The sequence below is a fragment of the Erinaceus europaeus genome, chromosome 15, assembly GCF_950295315.1.
Source record: "Erinaceus europaeus chromosome 15, mEriEur2.1, whole genome shotgun sequence".
Classification (NCBI taxonomy): domain Eukaryota; kingdom Metazoa; phylum Chordata; class Mammalia; order Eulipotyphla; family Erinaceidae; genus Erinaceus; species Erinaceus europaeus.
The window spans coordinates 3,965,455-3,988,888 of NC_080176.1; the positions used below are offsets into that span (position 1 = coordinate 3,965,455).

The 23,434-nt window shown below is 47.3% G+C and overlaps 1 protein-coding gene and 1 pseudogene across 1 annotated transcript; one reads left to right on the top strand and one right to left on the bottom strand.

The window, feature by feature from the left end:
• Positions 1-768: 768 nt before the first annotated feature.
• HMOX2 (heme oxygenase 2) lies at positions 769-15,375 on the bottom strand. Its single transcript, XM_016187645.2, has 6 exons — positions 15,260-15,375; positions 6,477-6,600; positions 4,467-4,584; positions 2,827-3,318; positions 1,469-1,595; positions 769-1,377 (listed from the first exon to the last, which is right to left on the bottom strand). The coding sequence occupies exons 2-6, from the start codon at positions 6,563-6,565 to the stop codon at positions 1,250-1,252; spliced, it is 954 nt and encodes a 317-aa protein (XP_016043131.1). The 5' UTR covers positions 6,566-6,600; positions 15,260-15,375; the 3' UTR covers positions 769-1,249.
• A 2,523-nt stretch (positions 15,376-17,898) lies between these two features.
• Positions 17,899-18,054, top strand: LOC107522439 (large ribosomal subunit protein eL39-like; annotated as a pseudogene).
• The last annotated feature ends 5,380 nt before the right edge of the window (positions 18,055-23,434 follow it).

A 23,434-nucleotide genomic window follows, 5' to 3' on the forward strand; every position in this document is an offset into this window, starting at 1 on the left:
CTATCCAAGATGACACTGTGACTTAGTTACCTACTTAAACCAAGGTGGACCCAGGGTGAATGGTCTAGGCAGAATGTAGTGGCTGCACTATGGAGCGCCGCCTCAGTCTGTTGTCACCTTTCTCCACACCATACATAGCAGCTGCCCACAGGACTTGCTCTGAAGGCTGGTGGGTAGGGAGGGGTCCTGCCACCATGTCCTGACCCCATCCTTCTGAACTGTGAAGGCAGGCTGACTCTTTAGTGGGGAAAAGTTTACCCACTGTTGAACCCCTTTTTGAATAAAAAATTTGCAGATCCTTAATATATAGATAATAGATTACTATTAATAAAGATTTAACAATTCTATTTTAGGTAACGAATTCTACATATATGCTTCTCTATCCTTGCTTATAAGAATGTATTGGGGGGCCGGGTGGTGGTGCACCTGGTTGAGTGCACATGCTGCAATGCACAAGGACCTAGGTTTGAGCCCCTGGTCCCCACCTATAGGGGGAAAGCATCACATGTCATGAAGCAGGGCTGCAGGTGTCTCTCTGTCTCTCTCCTCTGTTACCCCCTTCCCTCTCCATTTCTGGCTGTCTCTAATAAAATTTTTTTTAAAAGAATGGAAAAAGTAGGAAACGTTCAAAAAGACTTAGTCAGCAGACCAATCACAGGATAGATAACCAAGGAGGGTCTCTGCAATCAGATCAAAGTATCTGCCTGGGAGGAGGCAAGAGCAACAGCAGTGTGGGCCCTGGGAAGGATGACGTCCCCAAAACGAAGAGGCAACTGACATCCACTTTATTGAGAACTGGAACATTTACACAAGTCAGAGCAGCAGGTCAGAGCAAGCAGATCCCTCTGGGGCACCATTTGGAAGAGCGGCTGGCTGCCAGGGTGCAAGCCTGGCTTCTGTACCCCACCCCCCAGCCCAGGAGGTCAGGAGCACTAAGTGGCCCCTCCCTCCCAGAGGAACAGCTGGAGCTTGCTGGGTGGAGGTCAGCCTGGGGATGGGAGGTGCGGGGACCTGGGAACAAGGCTGACTCCAGACTCATGGGGCTGCAGGAAGGCTGGGCCTGCACCCAGCTCAGTATTGGGCCTGTAGAGGACACTGGCAGGCAGAGGCATTAGCTTCAGACTGCTTGTCTCAAACCCAGATTTTTTTTTTTTTTTTTTTTTGTCACCTGAGGTGGTAGTTCAGTCATAGGGTGGGGATAGGCCAGAGGTCACTCTGGAGGAGGTGCCAGCATGGTGCGACAAGTCCTTCACATGTAGTACCAGGCCAGGAGTCCAGCAACCAGGGCCACACCGGCAGCCACAACTAACTGGAGGCCGGGCTTCCTTAGCACAGACAGGGTGCATTGGAAGGGGCAGCCGCTGTCCTTCAGGGCACCTGTAGTAGCACCAACCAAGACACGATGTCAGTGGGGGAGGGGGCACCAACAAGCCTGCCTGGGTAGGGGGGAGAGACTGAAAAGACTTACCGCCTTCCTGCTGGGCTGCATAATAAGGGCATTTGCGTATGTCTCCTTTCCCATCATGCACGGGGAGCGGGTCTTCCACCATCTCTTTGGCCAGCAAGGAGCCAGCCTGGTCCAGTTCATTGAAAATCTGCAGAGTGGAGGGTCAGCATTCATAACTGGACAGCACAGTGCCCTGAGAATAGTCACTCAGACCTGCTCAGAGTGCACAGCACCCCACTGGGGGGTGCCAGACAGACACGGCAGACTAACAGGCACAGGGAGGAGGTCTGCTGTCATGGCAAAAGGCGTGTCATGAGAGCACTGGCATCTGTCATTTCCAGTCCCTGGGTATTTTCAGCAAGATGACAGAAGGGCTGTAGGAGAATGAGGCTTGGTCAGTGCTACTCATCTGGGGTCCCAGGTGACTGACTGTCAGACAGGGCTGGAGAGGTGGCCACTTTCATGATGCTGAAGGTATGCCTGGGCTCTGGGAACTGAGTCAGTCCTTCAGGCTTAGAAGATTGGTCCTTCAAATACTGCTGAGTCATTCTCACCCTCCTTGGTTATCTCTCTCATTTCCTACTAGGTTATCACCCAATCTTGGTGCCTGTGAAATGCCACTGCACCTGGCAACTTTTTTTTTTTTAACCAGAGAGCAAGACAGATGAGGACAGGCACCTGCAGCTTTGCTCCACTAGTGAAACTTACCCCTTGCTGATGGGGGCGGAAGGCTAAGCCACCATGCAGCCCCACTCTCTGATTCTCCGCCTAAACTTTAGTTGTAGGACATTTCATTGGAACCACTGTTTAGGAAGACAACCATTTTTCAAGACCAGAATCCCAGAGTGAGAAAGAGTAGCTTATTCTATTCTGTTTATTTATTTGTTTAGCCGCCAGGGTTACTGCTGGGCTCAGTGCCTACACTATGAATTGAACCCACTGATCCTGGCAGCCATTTTTTCCATATTTACTGGATGGACAGAGAGAAACTGAAAGGGGAGGGAAAGATAGAGGGAGAAAGACACCTGCAGACCTGCTTCACCGCTTGTGAAGTGACCCCCTGGCAGGTGGGGAGTCCAGGGCTCAAACCAGGATCCGTGAGCTTCCTACTAAGTGCACTTAACCTGGTGTGCCACTGCCCAGGCCCCAAGGACATCTCTATTCTCTGACTCCTCTGTGATGAGGGCCTCTGCTCCCCAAAGCCAACCCAAACTTATCAAAAAAAGGTGGATCCACCCCAGGTCACCTGGGTTCCTAACATTCAAGCAGGCTGCAACCCACCTGTCCTCATGCATGAGTGCCCTGTGGGAACTGTTGTCAGAGGCCCCTGCCCTGCCCCGCCCCGCCCCGCCCCGCCCCGCCCCGCCCCTCAGTAATACCTGCATGTTGTACTCAAAGGCCTTGTTGGCCTCCTCCACAATCTTCTCTTTGGTCTTCATACTCAGGTCTAGGGTGTTCATCCTGGCCCGGTATAACTGCTTGAACTGCTGTGCATTGCTCACATTCTCAAACAGGTAGAACTGGGTCCCTTCCCCTGTGGTGGGGAGTTTCAGGGCCCGCTGGGCCACCTTCTTCAGCACCTGGCCCCCGGAGAGGTCCCCCATGTAGCGGGTGTAGGCATGGGCTACCAGCAGCTCCGGTTCATTCTGCCCCACATAGCGGATTCGCTCCACGTATTTTTGGGCAGCCTCAGAACAATGCACCTGCTCCTTCCAGTCCTCACCATAGAAATACTCCATGTCCTTGGTCAGCGCCTTCTTCCTGTGTAGCTCCGTGGGGAAGTATAAGGGGGCAAAGGCTGGGTGGTCCTTATTGCGTTCCATTTCCTCCTCCAGAGCCGAGTATGTGAAGTAAAGTGCTGTAGTGGCCAGCTGTTGGGAGTCAGGAGGGGACCATGGGAAAGAGCTGTGGACTTGGCCACAATTCCTCAGTCCACACATCTGAGCAGCCTAAGAAAGTGGCTGAGGGCCAGGCAGTAGCACACCTGGTTGAATGCACATGTTACAATGTGCAAGGACCCAGGTTCAAGCCTGGGTCCCCACCTGCAGACGGGGAAGCTTCATAAGTGGTAAAGCAGTGTCACAGATGTCTCTCTGTCTCTCTCCTTATCATCCTCTTCCTTCTTGATTTCTCTGTCTCAATCAAAATAATAAGTTGGCAGGGGTAGATAGCATAAAGATTATGCAAAAAAAGCCTTTCTTGCCTGAGGCACCAAAGTCCCAGGATCAATTCCTAGCACCACCATAAGCCAGAGCCGAGCAGTACTCTAGTAAAAAATAAATGAATAAGGGAGTTGGGCGGTAGCACAGTGGTTAAGTGCATGTGGCGCAAAGCGCAAGGATCAGCATACGGATCCCAGTCAGAGCCCCCGGCTCCCCACCTACAGGGGAGTTGCTTCACAGGCGGTGAAGCAGGTCTGCAGGTGTCTGTCTTTCTATCCTCTTCCCCTCTCCATTTCTCTCTGTCCTATCCAACAACAATAATAATAACTACAATACTAATAATAACAAGGGCAACAAAAGGGAATAAATATTAAAAAATAAATTAAATAAATTGGCTCAAGGAATACCCTTCCTCCTAGCTGTTTTCTACACAAAAAGTAAAGTGCAGTAGTGGCCAGCTGTTGGGAGTCAGGAGGGGACCATGAGAAAGAGCTGTGGACTTGGCCACAATTCCTCAGTCCACACATCTTAAGAAAGTGGCAGAGGGCCAGGCAGTAACACACCTGGGTTGAAGGCACATGTTATAATGTGCAAGGACCCAGGTTTCTTACAGAATCTCTGGTGGTCCAGGAGGTGGCACAGCGGATAAGGTGCTGGACTCTCAAACATGAGGTCCTGAGTTTGATCCCTGGCACCACATGTACCAGAAAAAAAAAAAAATCTTGGAACACAGATACTTCTGCATCCTTTACATTATGCTGTTCCCTGCAAGCCACGAGAATCACAAGACAGAAACTGATGAACAGAGCTCAGAGGACCTCCTGTACAGAACCAACTAACTCACCCACCCTACGAACCTTAAACAGCTCCTTCCTGATATTGCCTTTCAAGAAGTCCTTGACAAACTGGGTGTTTTCGGCCCGGTCGTGTGCTTCCTTGGTCCCTTCCTTCAGGAGTTCCGAAAGGTCAGCCATCCTATGGAGGGATGTGTGCACGCATGTATGAAAACAGCCATTCCCAGCTCCAGTATGACCAACCACTCACTGACCTGATGCCTACATGGAACAGGGTCTTGCTAGGGAGCAAGGCAGAAACTGCCCCAGTGATGTGGGTGACGTGAAGTGACTGCCTACTCAATGTTGTCCAAGTCTCTCTGGAACATCCACATGAACCATGCTTTGCCTCTGCGGTTGGCTAGTGCCTTTAGTAATCCATATCTCAGGCAGGGTAGATAGAATAATGGTTACGTGGGAGTCAGATAGTAGCGCAGTGGGTGCAAAGCACCAGGACCAGCTTAAGGATCCTAGTTCAAGCCCCCAGCTCCCCACCTACAGGGGAGTCGCTTCACAAGCAGTGAAGCAGGTCTGCAGGTGTCTGTCTTTCTCTCCCCCTCTCTGTCTTCCCCTCCTCTATTTCTCTCCTATCTAACAATGATGACATCAATAACAACTACAACAATAAAACAAGGGCAACAAAAGGGAATAAATAAATATATTTTTTAAAAAATAATAATGGTTATACAAAGAGGCTCTCATGCCTAAGGCTCCAAAGGCCCTGGGGTTCAGTCCTCTGTACTACCATAAGCCAAAGCTGAGCAGTGCTCTGGTAAAAAAGAAAAAGAGGGGAGTCAGGCAGTAGTGCAACAGATTAAGCACAGGTGACACAAAGCGCATGGACCAGCATTAGGATCACAGTTCGAGCCCCCGGCTCCCCACCTGCAGGGGAGTCACTTCACAAATGGTGAAGCAAGTCTGCAGGTGTCTGTCTCTCCTTCTGTCTTCCCCTCCTCTCTCCATTTCTCTCTGTCCTATCCAACAATGACATCAATTAACAACAATAAACTACAACAATAAAACAACAAGGGCAACAAATGAGAATAAATAAATAAAATAATAAGCTGACCATGGATCCCCCCAGATGGTCCTGCTGTTTCTTCCCACTCAAGACCCAAAACCTCTTCAGGACATGTGGCTCAGTCCAGGTGTGGGAGCATGAGAATGAGACAAAGTCCGGGAGCTAGGGCCAGGGCCTTTGTATGACTCCAAACTCTACAGACAGTTTTGTGGACATGCCAAAAGCCACTTCTAGAATTGGCAGAGAACACATGCTATTAAGGAAAGGTGGCAAAAAAAAAAAATAGCATGTGTCTCATTCTCATGCTGGTTTATTATTGGCAATCACTTAAAACCAGAGAGAGAGTAGGAAACTGCCAATAATGGGGTTATCACAAGGAACTAAAAGTAACAAACGTGGGGGCTGGGCGATAGTAATGTGCTTACTATCACACACGGCACAAAGTACAGGGACTGGCTTAAGGATCTCTGTTCCAGCTGCCCCCCCGCCGCTTCCCACCTGCAGTGGGGGGGTCGCTTCACAATCTGTGAAGCAGGTCTGCAGGTGTCTCTCTTTATCTCCCTATCCAACAACAGAAATAACAAGGGCAACAAAATGGGGAAAATGGCCTCCAGGAGCAGTGGACTCATAGTGCAGACACTGAGCCTCAGGGATAACCTTGGAGGCAAAGAAAAAAAAAAAAGGTAATAAAACAGGTCCAGGAAGTTGAGGCTTACAGTAAACAGGCTCTATTCAGTAAGAAGCTGCCCTAGAATTAGAGTTGCTCCTACATTCTAAGTGGTAGAAGACACTGAAAAAGGTACCAGCTCTGCCTCTGATTACCTTTCTCACTCCAGATGACAAAACACACAAAATTTTAAAGGGAAGAAAAAAGGACAAGGAATGGAATCAAATTCTCTCTCTGCCTGCCCCTGTGGCGAGATCATGGTGCAAACAGGACAGTGACACGGCAAGTCCAGCTCAGGAGGCTGAGCACATCCAGGCTCCTTGACAGGACCAGCCCCATGGCTCACCTGGCATGGTTTTCCTGTGCTGGGATCTCGGAGTTGTTTCTCTCTGGCTCATCCATGCCCTCCGAGGCCTCGGGTTCTGCTGACATCATGGAGCGGGACTCTTGCTGCCCTCACTTGTCCAGTCCTGCGGAGACGAGGAGCTTGTGATGTGGCCGTTAGGCAGTCTTTCCCCCAAACACCTGCCAGTGCTGCTCCAAGCCACTAGGGACTTTTCTCTGCCGCTACAGATCACACTTCGATCTGGACAGGGAGTCAGGTAGCAGCACTGTATAGACACTGAACTTGCCAGCTGGTCTACATGTACTGGGGTTCTCTAAGAGAATTTGGGGCCAGGTAGTGGTGCACTCAGCTGAGGGCACGTTACAGTGCTCAAAGACCCAGGTTCAAGCCACAGCTCCCTACCTGCAGGCGAAAAGCTTCATGAGTAGTTTAACAGGACTGCAGTTGTCTCTCTCTATATATACCTCCCCCTTCCATCTCAGTCTCTGCCTCTATTTAAAAAAAAAAGGGGGGGAGTCAGATGGTAGCGTAATGGGTTAAGCGCATACAGCGAGAAGAGCAAGGACCAGCGGAAGGATCCCAGTTCGAACCCCCGGCTCCCCACCTGCAGGTGAGTTGCTCCACAGGTGGTGAAGCCAGTCTGCAGGTGTCTATCTTTCTCTCCCCCTTCTCTCTCCATTTCTCTCTGTCCTATCCAACAACAACGACATCAATGACAACGATGACTACAACAACAATGAAAAACAACAAGGGCAACAAAAGGGAAAGTAAATAAATATTAAAAAAAAAAGAAAGAAAGAAAAAGGGAGTCAGGGGCCCATGTTTGTAGAATCCCATAACTCCCAGAGTTCCCTGCCCCCTTTTCTTCCAGAGAGAGACAGAGAATAGGGGGAAGAGAAGGGTGCACCAGGTAGAGTGGCACACACTGTCGTGAGAGAGAGGACCCAGATCTTCCAGACATCAAGTGGGAAGTTTCACACGGGGTGGAGCAGTGCTGCAGGTATCTCTCTCTATTTATTAGGGTAAAAAAAAAATGGTGGTGTGGGGGGGACTGGCTGCTAGGAGTGGTGGATTTATAAAGCAAGAACCTAGTCCTAGCAGTAACCCTACAGGTAGGGGTGGGGGCGGGGGCAGGGGGAGAGGGGGAAGAGCACAGCCCATGAAGCTTTCCCTTTGCATGTTGCCGCCATGTGGTTGCAGGAGGCACAAATCCCAGAGCTCTCTCCAGGCCCCCTTAAATTTACTTTTTTATTTTTTTACCAGAGCACTGCTCAGCTCTGGCTTATGCTGGTGCCAGAGATTGAACCTGGGACAACAGAGCCTCAGAGATGAGTTTCCTTGAATAACCATTATACTAGCTACTCACACAGATGCCAGATGTCCTTTTAAGGACTCTGCCTTACTGGTTTGAGAAATATATGCATACAGGCATATATCTGTAACGGAAGCTTGCTGGATCACTTCTGTCCCATCCATGCACAAACCACTTCCTGATGTCACTCTCTCTGCAAACCTCTGATTTAGAGAAAGGATTTCAGAGCAGCTTTCTCTACACATTTGCTGCTCCAGCGGAGAGGTCAACCCCAAGAAAGTGGGAGCTTGTAAAAAACCCACATCCTGCCTGTCAACACACTTCTGGAGGAAATCCAACCAGATAATAGCTTATCGTTATCAAAGTGAGGAGAAAAATAAATAAAATGCTACAGTCACTGAGATTTATTAAGAATCAGTAGGGCAACAAAAGGGAAAATAAAATAAAATTAAAAATACATAAAAAATAAAAATCAGCAGTTTGGCATTGTAAAATAGAAAAAAAAAAAACAAAAAAAAAACCCAGAGCACTGTTCAGCTCTGGCTTATGGTGGTGCGGGGAATTGAACCTGGGACTTTGGAGTCTCAGGCATGAGAGCCTGTTTGCATAACCATTATGCTATCTACCTTCTGCCATTTATTTATTTATTTATTTATTTATTTATTTGAACAGTTTCTTATTCCTCAAGGCAACTCTGCTCCAAATCACCTAAAGATAGGTGAAGCGGGTACCTAGATGTTCAAGGTCCTCGGAACTAGTCACACATCATGGTCTCTGACAATCATTACCCAAAAGTAAGTTCAAAAGCCCAGGACAGCGGGAGAGAAAGCATAATGGTTATGCAAGTAGACTCTCATGCGTGAGGCTCCAAGGTCCCAGGTTCAATCCCTAGCACCAGCCCAGGATAACTACAGTTGACTAAGACAAGATATAGAGGGCAACTGTCCAACAATTTATGAGCCAACACAAGAATCCCATGTTCCAGGGCACTGAGAGGTAGGAATCCTTTCTTCAAAACAAACTCAACACAGCGGCTGATACACAAATCAGGTCCAGTGGCTCACCCATAGGTAAAGCAGGGGCAGGGGCCTCAAACTCAGTTCCTCCAGGCTCCTTGGGAAGTCTGAGCTTGGCCCAGTTTGCTAGGCTAGGATCTAGGGGGAACTGGACGCTCTCTTCCGGATCCCATTCCCCACCTCACATGCTAACAGCTCTTAGTATGTTCAAAGAAGCAGAGGGAAGCATTGTGGCAGACTGTTCTAATCACACTAGCATCTTTCCAGGGTCCTTGGGAATTGTGGGATTGAAAGCAACATAAGACAGTGAAACTTGAGTCTTGATTTCAAGACTGAGCCAACTCATCAGGAGAAAGGGAGGCAGCTGGGATGAAAAACACTCCATCTGTCCCCAATAAAGAAATAAATTAAAATTAAAAAAAAGAAAAACACTCCATCTGTACTAAGTTATTCTGTAAAATGCTCTCAACATTACTGAGAACTGTGTCAGTTAGGCCCCCAATACTCCTGGGAAGAAAACAAATGTATTTGTGTGACAAAAATTACTTTTGGTCGTAAGCAGAAAAGAGACTATCCACTTGATGGGGCTTCTGGCCTCCAAGCTGGCAGTGGGCACTGACATTTCACAATTACCCCTTTCTTCTTCTGTTGCCCCTTTCCTCATGAACTCTACTCACTCACTCACTCCTCTACCCTTTTGCCAGTTCCTGTCTGTATCCTGTGCTTCTTTTTAGGTAAGGGGACCCCAACAAGAATCACCTGGGAACCTTAAAAACAGATTCCCAGGTTCGATCCCTACTTTACAACAAAACAGAAAGGTTTAGAAACTCCTACCGTAAATCTGTAAGTAAAACTCAAAGCAGCAAAGATTTATGGTTCAAATATTTATGTGACTTTTCAGGGCAAGGTGGGGGCACACGTTACCAGGTGCAAGGACTCAAGTTCAAGGCCCTGCTCCCCACCTGCTGGGAGGGGACTTTATGGGCCTGAAGGTTTGCAGGTTTCTTCCTCTCTATCTCTCCCTCCCCTCTCAATTTCTCTCTGTCCTATCAAATAAAATACAAGAAAGAAAGAAATAAAGGAAGTGGCACAGTGGATAAAGCACTGAATTCTCAAACATGAGGTCTTGAGTTCAATCCCTGGCAGCACATGTACTGGAGTGATATCTGGTTCTTTCCCTCTCTTCCTATCTTTCTCATTAATAAATAATAAGTTATTAAAAAAGAAAAAAAAAGGGCAGGGGTAGATAGCATAATGGTTAGGCAAAGAGATTCTCATGCCTGAGGCTCCAAAGTCCCAGGTTCAATCCCCTGCACCACCAAAAGCCAGAGCTGATCAGTGCTCTGGTAAAAAATTAAATTAAATTAAAAAAAAAAAAAGAAAACCCACACCTATGGACATCTAATTTTTGACAAAGGGGCTCAGACTATTAAGTGGGGAAAGCAGAGTCTCTTCAACAAATGGTGTTGGAAACAATGGGTTGAAACATGCAGAAGAATGAAACTGAACCACTGTATTTCACCAAATACAAAAGTAAATTCCAAGTGGATCAAGGACTTGGATGTTAGACCATAAACTATCAGATACTTAGAAGAAAATATTGGCAGAACTCTTGTCCACATACATTTTAAAGACATCTTCAATGAAACGAATCCAATTACAAAGAAGACTAAGGCAAGTTTAAACCTATGGGACTACATCAAATTAAAAAGATTCTTCACAGCAAAAGAAACCACTACCCAAACCAAGAGACCCCTCACAGAATGGGAGAAGATCTTTACATGCCATACATCAGACAAGAGTTTAATAACCAACATATATAAAGAACTTGCCAAACTCAACAACAAGACAACAAATAACTCCATCCAAAAATGGGGGGAGGACATGGACAGAATATTCACCACAGAAGAGATCCAAAAGGCCAAGAAACACATGAAAAAATGCTCCAAGTCTCTGATTGTCAGAGAAATGCAAATAAAGACAACAATGAGATACCACTTCACTCCTGTGAGAATGTCATACATCAGAAAAGGTAACAGCAGCAAATGCTGGAGAGGGTGTGGGGTCAAAGGAACCCTCCTGCACAGCTGGTGGGAATGTCAATTGGTCCAACCTCTGTGGAGAACAGTCTGGAGAACTCTCAGAAGGCTAGAAATGGACCTACCCTATGAACCTCCAATTCCTCTCCTGGGGATATATCCTAAGGAACCCAACACATCCATCCAAAAAGATCTGTGTACACACATGTTCTTGGCAGCACAATTTGTAATAGCCAAAACCTGGAAGGAACCCAGGTGTCCAACAACAGATGAGTGGCTGAGCAAGTTGTGCTATATATACACAATGGAATACTACTCAGCTGTAAAAAATGGTGACTTCACCGTTTTCAGCTGATCTTCGATGGACTTTGAAAAAATCATGTTAAGTGAACTAAGTCAGAAACAGAAGGATGAATATGGGATGATCTCACTCTCAGGCCGAAGTTGAAAAACAAGATCAGAAAAGAAAACACAAGTAGGGGGTCGGGCGGTGGCGCAGTGGGTTAAGTGCATGTGGCAAAAAGCGCAGGGACTGGCGTAAGGATCCCGGTTAGAGCCCCCGGCTTCCCACCTGCAGGGGAGTCGCTTCACGGGCGGTGAAGCAGGTCTGCAGGTGTCTATCTTTCTCTCACCTTCTCTGTCTTCCCCTCCTCTCTCCATTTCTCTCTGTCCTATCCATCAACGAATTGCATCAACAAAGGCAATAATAATAACCACAACGAAGCTACAACAAGGGCAACAAAAGGGGGGAAAAATGGCCTCCAGGAGCGGTGGATTCATGGTGCAGGCACCGAGCCCAGCAATAACCCTGGAGGAGGAAAGAAAGAAAAAAAAAGAAAAAAGAAAACACAAGTAGAACCTGAAATGGAATTGGCGAATTGTACCAAAGTAAAAGACTCTGGGGTGGGGGTGGGTGGGTGGGGAGAATACAGGTCCATGAAAGATGATAGAGGACCTAGTGGGGGTTGTATTGTTATATGGGAAACTGGGGAATGTTATGCATGTACAAACTACTGTACTTACTGTTGAATGTAAAACATTAATTCCCCAATAAAAGAAAAAAAGGGGGGTCGGGCAGTAGCGCAGCGGGTTAAGCGCAGGTGGCGCAAAGCGCAGGGACCAACGTAAGAATCCCAGTTAGAGCCCCTGGCTCCCCACCTGCAGGGGAGTCGCTTCACAGATGGTGAAGTTCTTTCCCCCTCTGTATTCCCCTCCTCTCTCCATTTCTCTCTGATCCAACAATGAACGACATAAACAACAACAATAACCACAAATCTACAACAACAAGGGCAACAAAAGGGGAGAAAAAAAATGGCCTCCAGGAGCAGTGGATTCACGATGCAGGCAATAACGCTGGAGGCAAAAATAAGAAAAAAAAAGGCCACCAAAAGCTGTGGACTCATAGTGCTGGCACAGATCCCTAGTGATAACCCTGGTAGCAATAAAAATGAAAATAAACAGTAACTAATGTCATTTTTCAGACAGAGAAACTGCAGTTCAAAGGGCTTTGGCGTCCTGATCATTATCAGAACTATGCCACAACAGGCAAGGCCCACTGCTGTCTGCGACACCTTCTCCCTGGCACTGCCATATCTGGAGTTGCTCAACCCTGCGACACTGGTGACTCACATCTCACCTATTGGCCCAAGTAAAGGAAATGCAGTAAGATTCAGGGATCAGATTTTCTCAGTCAGATGAAGTCACTCAATGACGGTGTTATATGCAAAGACCTTGAAATTCCCACTCCACTCGTTTTCAGTAAGACATTATTTTTTTTTAAGATTTTTTTTTATAATTTTTTTTTCATTTTATTTATTTATTTATTTTCCCTTTTGTTGCCCTTGTTGTTTAACATTATTGTGGTTATTGATGTGGTTGTTGTTGGATAGGACAGAGAGAAGTGGAGAGAGGAGGGGAAGACAGAGAGGGGGAGAGAAAGACAGACACCTGCAGACCTGCTTCACCGCTTGTGAAGCGACTCCCCTGCAGGTGGGGAGCCGGAGGCTCAAACCGGGATCCTTTAGCCAGTCCTTGGGCTTTGCACCGCGCTACCGCCCAGCTCCCAAGATTTTTTTTTTTTTAAATGAGAAAGATAGGAGAGAGAAAGAACCAGACATCACTCTGGCACATGTGCAGCCGGGGATCAAACTCAGGACCTCATGCTTGAAGAGTCCAAAGCTTTACCACTGTGCCACCTCCCGGACCATGATAAGACACTATTTAAAAACTTTTCCCCATTTCATTTACAAGTGAACTTGCAAATGTCCAAACTGGCAAACTTCTAGTGTTTTATCTTGGGAATTATGTGTGTGGGTGGAAGGGAGGGCGGGTTAATGAACAGAGAGGGCAGACAACACAATGGATTAAGAGGGGAAAAAAAACTCCCATGCCTAAGGCATCAGAGCTCCTAGGTTCAAACCCTTGTTAACCCCTAAGCCAGAGTCGAGTGGTTCTCTAGTTTAATAAAAGCTAACCGGGTCGGGCTGGGTGGTGGTGCACCTGGCTGAGCACACACACTACAGTTTGGTCCGGTGGTCCCCCTGGTTCAAGTCCTGTCGTCAGATCCCCCCCACACACCTGCAGAGGGAAAGCTTCACAAGTGGTGAAGGAGAGCTGCAGGTGTCCTTCTGTCTGTACCTTTAACCCGACACCCCTTTTTTTCTTTTTTTTAAATTTGATTTTATTTTTTACCAGAGCACTGATCAGTTCTGGCTTTTGGTGGTGCAGGGGATTGAACCTGGGACTTTGGAGCCTCAGGCATGAGAATCTCTTTGCATAACCATTATGCTATCTACCCCTGCCCTTTTTTTTTCTTTTTTAATAACTTATTATTTATTAATGAGAAAGATAGGAAGAGAGGGAAAGAACCAGATATCACTCCAGTACATGTGCTGCCAGGGATTGAACTCAAGACCTCATGTTTGAGAATCCAATGCTTTATCCAGTGCGCCACTTCCTTTATTTATTTATTTCTCTCTCAGTTTCTGAATGTCTCTACCCAACGGATAAATAAGGATAATAAAAAAATCTTTAGAAAGAGTATTGTATAAAAAGAAAAAAAAATCGCATCAAAAAGATAAAACAAAAGTGGTCCGGGAGGTGGCTCAGTGGCTAAGGCACTAGACTCTTAAGCATGAGGTTCCGAGTTTGATCCCCAGCAGCACATGTACCAGAGTGACAGCTGGTTCTTTCTCTCCTCCTATCTTTCTCATGAATAAATAAATTCTTTAAAAAAAAAAAAAAAGATAAAATAAACTCTAGCAGTAAAAGAGAGACATCCGCAACCCTGCTTCCAAAAGCTTTCGGGTTGCAGGTGGGGGCCAGGGGCTCGAACCCGGGTCTTTGTGCACTGTAGTATGTGCGGTCAACCTGGTGCACCACCACCCGGCCTCCCCTTCCCGTTGTTTTAAACAGACGTAAAATAAAAAATAAATAAATAAATAAATAAATAGGGGCCGGGTGGTGGCGCACCTGGCTAGATGCACATGTTACAGTGCACAAGGACCCGGGTTCGAGCCCCTGGTCCCCACCTACACGGGGAAAACTTCACGAGCGGTGAAGCAAGGCTGCAGGTGTCTCTCTGTCTCTGTCTCTCCCTCTCTGTCTCCCCTGCCCCTCTTGGTTTCTGGCTGTCTCTATTCAAAAAATAAAGATGATTAAAAAATTTAAATAAAAATATAGTCAGACAGTAGCGCAGCGGGTTAAGTGCATGTGGCGCAAAGCACAAGGACTGGCAGAAGGATCCCGGTTCGAGCCCCCGGCTCCCCACCTGCAGGGGAGACGCTTCACAGGCGGTGAAGCAGGTCTGCGGGTGTCTGTCTTTCTCTCCCCCTCTCTGTCTTCCCCTCCTCTCTCCATTTCTCTCTGTCCTATCCAACAACAACGACAATAATCATAACAATAGTAACTACAAGAGCGACAAAAGGGAAGAGAAATATTAAAAAGTAATAAGAAAAGAAAAATAATTAATAATAATAAGAGGCCGGGGGGTCGGCCTCTCCCGAACTTGACCCGAGTAGGTCCGGTGTGTCTGTCTGTCCGTCTGACTGGATAAGCATCCATCTTTGGACCCGCGAGATGACTCAGCTGTGGAGGGGGAGGCCCGTCGGAGCTGTGGTGTCTGTCTCTCCGCCGGGGGCGGGGGGTGTGGTGGGTGCCGCCGCCTCCAGGGCGCCCTCAGACCAGGGCCTGGCGGGAGGCGGGCGGCGACCCCGACGTCCCCTCAGCCCGGGGCTCCGCAGGCGCAGGCCGCCCGGCGTCACCTGAGGCGCGGCCACCGGCGCGGTGACCCTGGGCCTGGGAGACGCGTCCCCTCGCCGCCGGCCGCGCCCGCCCGGCCGGCCGGCCCTGCCCTGCCCGGCCTTGCCCGGCCTGGACGCGTCGCCGAGGGACGCCCGGGAGACCCCGGACACTCACCCGCCGCGGGCGCGCCTCGGCCTATGCGGCCGCTCGGCTCCGAGTCCGCGAGTCCCTCAGCGACTTTCCGCGGACGCTGGGGCGGCGCGACGTGCGTGCGCGGGGGCGGGGCCTGTGAAGACCACGCCCCTTTACACGTGTCTGTGGAGACCACGCCCCGTGACACGTGTCTGTGGAGACCACGCCCCCTGCGGCACGTGTCTTCCCGGCCAACTCGTTGCAAGAGCTCAGTGTCACCCAAGGACCTAGTGGCCTTCGGGAGGACTTTACTGGGGCCAGGCAGTGGTGTGCTTGGTTAAGTGCGCACGTTACAGTGTGCAAGGATCCAGGTTCAAGCCCCTGGTCCCCACCTGCAGGGGGAAAGCTTCAAGAGTTGTGAAGCAGGGCTGCTGGTGTCTCTCCCTATCTTCCCCTCTCAATTTCTGTCTCTATACAGTAATAAATAAATACATAGGAAGGACTTTATTCTCCCCCTCTCCCTCTTATTTTTTTAATTTATTTATTGGGGAATTAATGTTTTACATTCAACAGTAAATACAATAGTTTGTATATGCATAACATTGCTCAGTTCTCCATATAACAATGCAACCACCACTAGGTCCTCTGTAATCCTTCTTGGATCTGTATTTTCCCCACTCACCCATCCCAGAGTCTTTTACTTTGGTGCAATACGCCATTCCCCCTCTCTCTTTCCCCTCACTCCTTCCCTCTCTCTTTCCTTCTCTCTCTCACCAGAGCGCTGCTCAAATCTGATTTAGATTGAGGGCATTGAACCTGGGACTTTGGAGCCTCAGGGATGAGTTTCGGGTTTTTTTTTTTTTTTTTTTTTTTTAATAAGAGATATAGAGAGAGGCCGGGTGGTGGCGCACTTAGTCGAGGCTGAGACACAGACAGAGGGGGATACTGTAAGAGTATCAGGGTGTGGGAGTCGGGTGGTAGCGCAGCGGGTTAAGTGCATGTGGTGCCAAGTGCAAGGACCAGAATCCCCGTTTGAGCCCCCGGTTCTCCACCTGCAGGGGAGTCACTTAACAAGTGGTAAAGCAGGTCTGCAGGTGTCTGTCTTTCTCTCCCCATCTCTGACTTCCCTCCTCTCTCCATTTCTCTTTGTCCTATCTAATAACAATGATATCAATAACAACAACAATAAAAAAACAAGGGCAACAAAAGGGAATAAATAAGATTTTATTGATTGATTGATGAGAAAGATAGGAGGTAGAGAGAAGGAAGCAGACATCACTCTGGAACATGTGCTGCCAGGGATTGAACTCAGGACCTCATGCTTGAGAGTCCAATGCTTTGTCCACTGCACCATCTCCCAGACCACTTCATCTCCCCCTTCTTTCTCAATTTCTGGCTGTCTCTATTCAATAAATAAAGATTAAAAAAATGGATTGGACTGGGGAAACAGCATAATGGTTATGCAAAAAGATTTCCATGCCTGAGGTATAAAAGGTCAGATTCAATCCCCCACACTACCACAAACCAGAGTTGAGCAGTGCTCTGGGAAAGAAAAAAAAAAGAAAGGAAGGAAGGAAGGAAGGAAGGAAGAAAGAAAGAAAGGGAGTCGGGCGGTAGTGCAGCGGTTAAGTGCAGGTGGCGCAAAGCACAAGGACCGGCATAAGGATCTCAGTTCAAGCCCCCAGCTCCCCACCTGCAGGGGAGTCACTTCACAAGCAGTGAAGCAGGTCTGCAGGTGTCTATCTTTCTCTCTCCCTGTCTCCCCCTCCTCTCTCCATTTTTCGCTGTCCTATCCAACAACGAAGGCATCAATAACAACAACAATAATAACAACAACAATAAAACAACAAGGGCAAAAACAAAGGGAAATAAATAAATAAATATTAAAAAAGAAAGAAAGAAAGAAAAGAAACTGCATTACTTGTCTGTAATAACAAAGTAGAAAAGAACTGTAATGCCTGAAACACAAGAGGTGCCAGGTTCAATCCCCAGCACTACTAAGTCAAGCCAGACTTCAGCACTGACCTAGTTAAAGGAAGAAGAGGATTGGTGAAATAGTTCACTTGGTTATTGTGTGCTTCGCCATGTGTGTGTGACCTAGGTTTACACTCAGACCTTGTTTCAAGGAAGCTTTGGTGCTGTGGTGTTTTTCTCTCTTATTTAAAAGAAAGAGAAGAAGAAAGGATTTGTCATGTGCACAATGCAGGTTTGATCCTTGCTACACTGACGGAAACTTTAGTGTTATGAAGCCTTTCACTATATCAGAAAAAAAAAGGGGGGAAGCAGTGGCTCAGTAGATTAAGTGCACATATCACCATGTTCAAGGAACCGGGTTCAAGACCCCACTCCCCACCTGCAGGGAGGATGCTTCATGAGCAGTGATGCTGGTCTGCAGGTGTCTTTCTCCCAGTCTTCCTTTCCCCTCACAATTTCTCTCTTGTCCTGCCAAATAAAAATAAAGTAGAATGGTCCAGGAGGTGGTGCAGTAGATAAAGCATTGGACTCTCAAGCATGAGGCTCTGAGTTCAATCCCTAGAAGCACATGCAACAGAGTGATGTCTGGTTCTTTCTCTCTCTCTCTCCTCCTATCTTTCTCATTAATAAATAATTTTTTTATAAATAAAATAAAATTTTCTCTCCTTTTCTCCGCCATTGTGGTGGCGGACTGACTTATTTTCACCATGTCTTCCCACAAGACTTTCAGAATCAAGCACTTCCTGGCTAAGAAGCCAAAGCAGAATCGTCCTGTTCCTCAGTAGATTCGGATGAAAGCTGGTAATAAGATCAGATACAACTCCAAGAGGAGACACTGGAGAAGAACAAAGCTGGGTCTATAACAATTCCTCTAAGATGTGCACATGTTTATGCTGGGAGAGACTGCTAGGATTCTGAGCGGAGCACTGTTGTCTTGCACACTTGATTAGGACCCCACTCAGCCTTGTATCTCTTCCTGTTACCTGACTCAGTAATAATAAATATGTGAGCTATTTGAAAAATAAAATAAAATAAAGTAGAAAGAAATGAAAAATAAGAAGGAAAGAAAGAAGGAAAGGGCAGGCAATGTTGCACCTGATAAAGCATACATATTACAGTGGGTAAGGACCCAGGTTCAAGCCCCTCGTTCCCCACCTGCTGGGGGAAAGCTTTATGAGTGGTGAAAAAAAGGCTATCTCGGGGCGGGCAATAGCACAGAGGATTAAGGGCACATGGTGCAAAGCACAAGTACCAGTGTAAGGATCCCAGTTTGAGCCCCCAGCTCCCCACCTGCACACTCCCCATGGGCAAGGGGGTTAGCTTAGCAAGCAGTAAAACAGGTCTGCAGGTGTCTATCTTTCTCTCTCCCTCTCTGTCTTCTCCTCCTCTCTTGATTTGATTTCTCTCTATCCTATCCAACAACAATGACAGCAATAACAAAGATAAACAATAAGTGCAACAAAAGGGGGGAAAAATAGCCTCCAGGAGCAGTGGATTCCTAGTGCAGGCACCAAGCCCAGCAATAACCCTGGAGGGAAAAAAAAAAAGGCTATCTGGGAGTTGGGCGGTAGCACAGGGGGGCGGGGGGGGGGGGGGGCTGCATAACCAAAGGTTCAATCTAGAGACACTGACACAGGGATTGCTGCCAGGCTCCAGTGAGATAATATGGGACTCAGCGGTGCCTGACACGGAGGAGGAGCCCAGCAAAGGGTTCTTAATGTTATCATCATTGGCACATGTCATTGATGAGGGCTGAGCTGGCAAGTGCTTCACAGGAAGTCCTTTGTTAACTACAGTCCTACATTAAGTGCTGAGTCATGCTCAATACTCAGCAGTCAACAGCCAGAACTCTCCCCCTTGGCCTCAGGGATCACCTTGCTGAGCCCAGTGAATCTTCCAAATAAAGGTCTCTTCCCAGTTCCCAACACCCCCACACTCCCACCCTCTCCGCCGCCACCACCACCCACCACTGGCCAAGAAACTCAGAGGGATGAAGTTCCATGCTTAAAAGCCTAAGCTTGATTTTTTTTTTTGCCTCCAGGGTTTTTCATAGTGCCTGTAGTATGAATCCACTGCTCTTGGAGGCCATTTTTCCCACTTTGTTGCCCTTGCTGTTATTGCTATTATTGCTGTCGTTGTTGTTAGATAGGACAGAGAGAGGAGGGGAGGAAGACAAGACAGAAAGGGGGAGAGAAAGATAGACACCTGCAGACCTGCTTCACAACCTGTGAAGTGACTCCCTGTAGGTGGGGAGCCGGGGGCTTCAATGGGGATCCTTGTGCCGGTCCTTGTGTTTGGCGCCATATATCCTTAATCTACTTCACTACCTCCTGGCCCCTCTTGAATTTTTTTTTAAAGATTTTATTTATTTATTTATGAAGATAGAAGGAGAGAGAGAACCAGGCATCACTGTGGTACATGTGCTGCTGGGGACTGATCTCAGGACCTCATGCTTGAGAATCCAATGTTTTATCCACTGCGCCACCTCCCAGACCACTTGAATTTTTTTTAAACTGATTTTACTCATTTCATTACAGAGAGAAAAGCCAGGGCCCCATTCCTGACAAGGATTAAACCTGGAGCCTCTTCTATCAGTTGAGAAATTTCCCCAGTCACTTGAACTTTGGGTTTTCTTTCTTTCTTTCTTAAATTTTATTTATTTATTTATTTATTTATTCCCCTTTTGTTGCCCTTGTTGTTTTATTGTTGTAGTTATTATTATTGTTGTCGTTGCTGGATAGGACGGAGAGAAATGGAGAGAGGGAGGGGAAGACAGAGAGGAGGAGAGAAAGACAGACACCTGCAGACCTGCTTCACCGCCTGTGAAGCGACTCCCCTGCAGGTGGGGAGCCGGGGTTCGAACTGGGATCCTTATGCCGGTCTTTGTGCTTTGCACCACTTGCGCTTAACCCGCTGCGCTACAGCCCGACTCCCGCCCTTGTTGTTTTATTGTTGTAGTTATTATCGATGTCATTGTTGTTGGATAGGACAGAGAGAAATGGAGAGAGGAGGGGAAGACAAAGAAGAGGAGAGAAAGACAGACACCTGCAGACCTGCTTCACCGCCTGTGAAGCGACTCCCCTGCAGGTGGGGAGCTGGGGGCTCAAACCTGGATCCTTTTGCCAGTCCTTGAGTTTGGCACCACCTGTGCTTAACCCGCTGAGCTACCGCCCGACTCCCTCTCTTTCTTTCTTTTTTACCAGAGCACTGCTCAGCTCTGGCTTATGGTGGTGCAGGGGATTGAACCTGGGACTTGGGAACCTCAGGCATGAGAGTCTCTTTGCATATCCATTATGCTATTTACCCCTGCCCTGTTTATTTTTGTTTTTCTCCTTGCAGGTGGAAACTGGGGGTTTGAACCTGGGTCCTTGGGCATTGTGCTGTGTGCTTAACCAAGTGGCCACCACCAGGCCCTCAGGTATGAAAGTATTTGCAAAACCATTATGCTGTCTCCTCTGCCCAAGACCAGTATTTCACTTAGATAAAATGCACATTGCTGTGGTCCAGGAAGTGGCGCAATGGATAAAGCATTGGATTCTCAAGCATGAGGTCCTGAGTTCAATCCCTGGCAGCACATGTACCAGAGGGATGTCTGGTTCTTTCTCTCTGTCCTGTCTTTCTCATAAATAAATAAAATTGAACCCAAACATAAACTTGCAAGGCATGGCCTGTATTGAGAAGAAAAAGACCTCAAGAAAACAGCTGAAGGAACGCAAGAACAGAATGAAGAAAGTCAGGGAGACTGCAAAGGCCAACGTCGGTGCTGGCAAAAAGACGGAATAAAGACTGCAGTGACTTTCTGTGGTTCTTGTCCAGATTTTTCATCAAGATTGATTAATAAATTTTAATACATTGAAAAAAACTTAAAAAATAAATTTAAAAAATGCACATAACCTTCAGGATTTTCTCCACTAGATCTTTAGGTCAGGAAAACAGCGATTCCTAGAATGGTTTCTGCCTCTTTTCCCATATCTCACTGGATCTACAAATATTTACTGAACAAGTAGGGAGAAAAGCTTTTCCCCTTAACCCTTAAGTTTCTGGACTGAAAGAGGGCTGGCAATGTAGCTCATGTGGGTAGTGCGCTGTTTTTGGCATGTATGTGACTCAGGTTTGAACCCAGAAACTGGTGCTGAGGCCTCTTTCACTCTTTCTGCCTCTCTCAAGAGCAAATTTAGTAAATAAATGTTTGCCCCGCCTGCTAGGGAAAAGGACAGAGAGGACTTTGAGATAATAGACTTCGCTAAGTCTTTCCCCAGCCACCCACACTGAGCTCACCCTCCTTGTAGCTGGCTCTGCTATCTGCTTGCTCTAGGCCTTCTAGCTTCAGACATTAAGGTAAAGAAAAAGTCATGAGTGAGCTTTTTCTTAAAAATAATAACCCTTGGGGCCGTGTGGTGGTGCACCTGGTTGAGCGTACATGTTACAGTGCGCAAGGACCCGGGTTCAAGTCCCTGGTCCCCCCCCACCTGTAGGGGGAAAGCTTCACAAGTGGTGAAGCAGTGCTGCAGGTGTCTCTCTGTCTCCCTCTCTATCACCCGCTTCCCTCTCAATTTCTGGCTGCCTCTATCCAAATAAATAAATAAAGATAATTTTAAAAATAATAATAACCCTTTTCTGACTTTCTCTCATTAATTAAATAAATAAACAAACTTAAAAAAATAACATGGGCGTTGGGGGGTAGGTCAGAGGGTTAAGCGCAGGCCAAGCATAATGCCTGGTGTAAGGATCCCGGTTCAAGCCACCGGCTCCCCACCTGCAGGGAAGTTGCTTCACAGGTGGTGAAGCAGGTCTACAAGTGTCTTTCTCTCCCCCTCTGTCTTCCCCTCCTCTCTCCATTTCTCTCTGTCCTATCTTGTTGGTATGCTTCTATAAACCCCTTCTGTTTCATTAGTTTAATCCCCCCTGCTTAACATTATTCTATTTACATAACCACTTCATTCTATTTACATAATTGCTGTTAACAAGCACCACCCTCCCTCCAGGGCATTGGTGGTTCAGTGGTAGAATTCTTGCCTGCTCCGCCCCCTCTCCAATACCCTGATTTTCACCAGTGACTTTTCTCTCCACCCTCTCTGCGTCGCATCCTGTTCCCACCCTACTGGGCTAGTATATTTATAAGGACAAGATTGTAGTTTTTAGTTTAGCTTAGCTTGGTATAGATTGCGCTGCCTCCTGCGTGAATAAAGAGATACTGCTTACAGCTCAACCATGAGTCCCTGGTCGTCTGTTACCCGCCCAAGAAGCCAGCCTGGCGAAAACAACACTATCTAACAACAACAACATCAATAACAACAACAGTTTTAAAAAAAAAAAAAAGGGCAACAAAAGGGAAAATAATAATAAATATTAAAAAAAAAAACATGGGGAGATAGCAAAAGACTTTCCTGAGGTTCCAGGTTCAATCCCCACCACCACAAGGCAAAGCTGAGCAGTGCTCTTTTCTCTATCTCTAGCTTTCTTTTGTTAAAAATAAATACAAAATAAAATAATTATAAAATATTAAATAATTAATAAAGTAACATTGTGGGCAACGGAGATAGCATAGTGGTTATGCAACAGACTTTTCATGCCGGAGGCTCTAATGTCCCAGGTTCAATCACCTGTACTAGTGTAGGGCAGAGCTAAGCAGTGCTCTGATAAAAAATAAAAAGTTGGGAGTCAGGCGGTAGCGCAGCGGGTTAAGCGCAGGTGGCGCAAAGCGCAAGGACCGGTGTAAGGATCCCGGTTCGAGCCCCTGGCTCCCCACCTGCAGGGGAGTCGCTTCACAGGCGGTGAAGCTGGTCTGCAGGTGTCTGTCTTTCTCTCATCCTCTCTGTCTTCCCCTCCTCTCTCCATTTCTCTCTGTCCTATCCAACAACAACAATAATAACTACAACAATACAACAACAAGGACAAAAAAGGGAATAACTAAATATTGAAAAAAATTTTAAAAAAGGAAAAAAAAATTAAAAAAAAAGTCAATAGGGGGTCGGGCGGTGGCGCAGTGGGTTAAGCGCATGTGGCACAAAGCGCAGGGACCGGCGTAAGGATCCCGGTTCGAGCCCCCCCTCCCCCACCTGCAGGGGAGTCGCTTCACGGGCGGTGAAGCAGGTCTGCAGGTGTCTTATCTTTCTCTGTCTTCCCTTCCTCTCTCCATTCCTCTCTGTCCTATCCAACAACAAAACAACGTCAACAATGGCAATAATAACTGCAACGAGGCTGCAACAACTAGGGCAACAAAAAGGGGGGAAAATGGCCTCC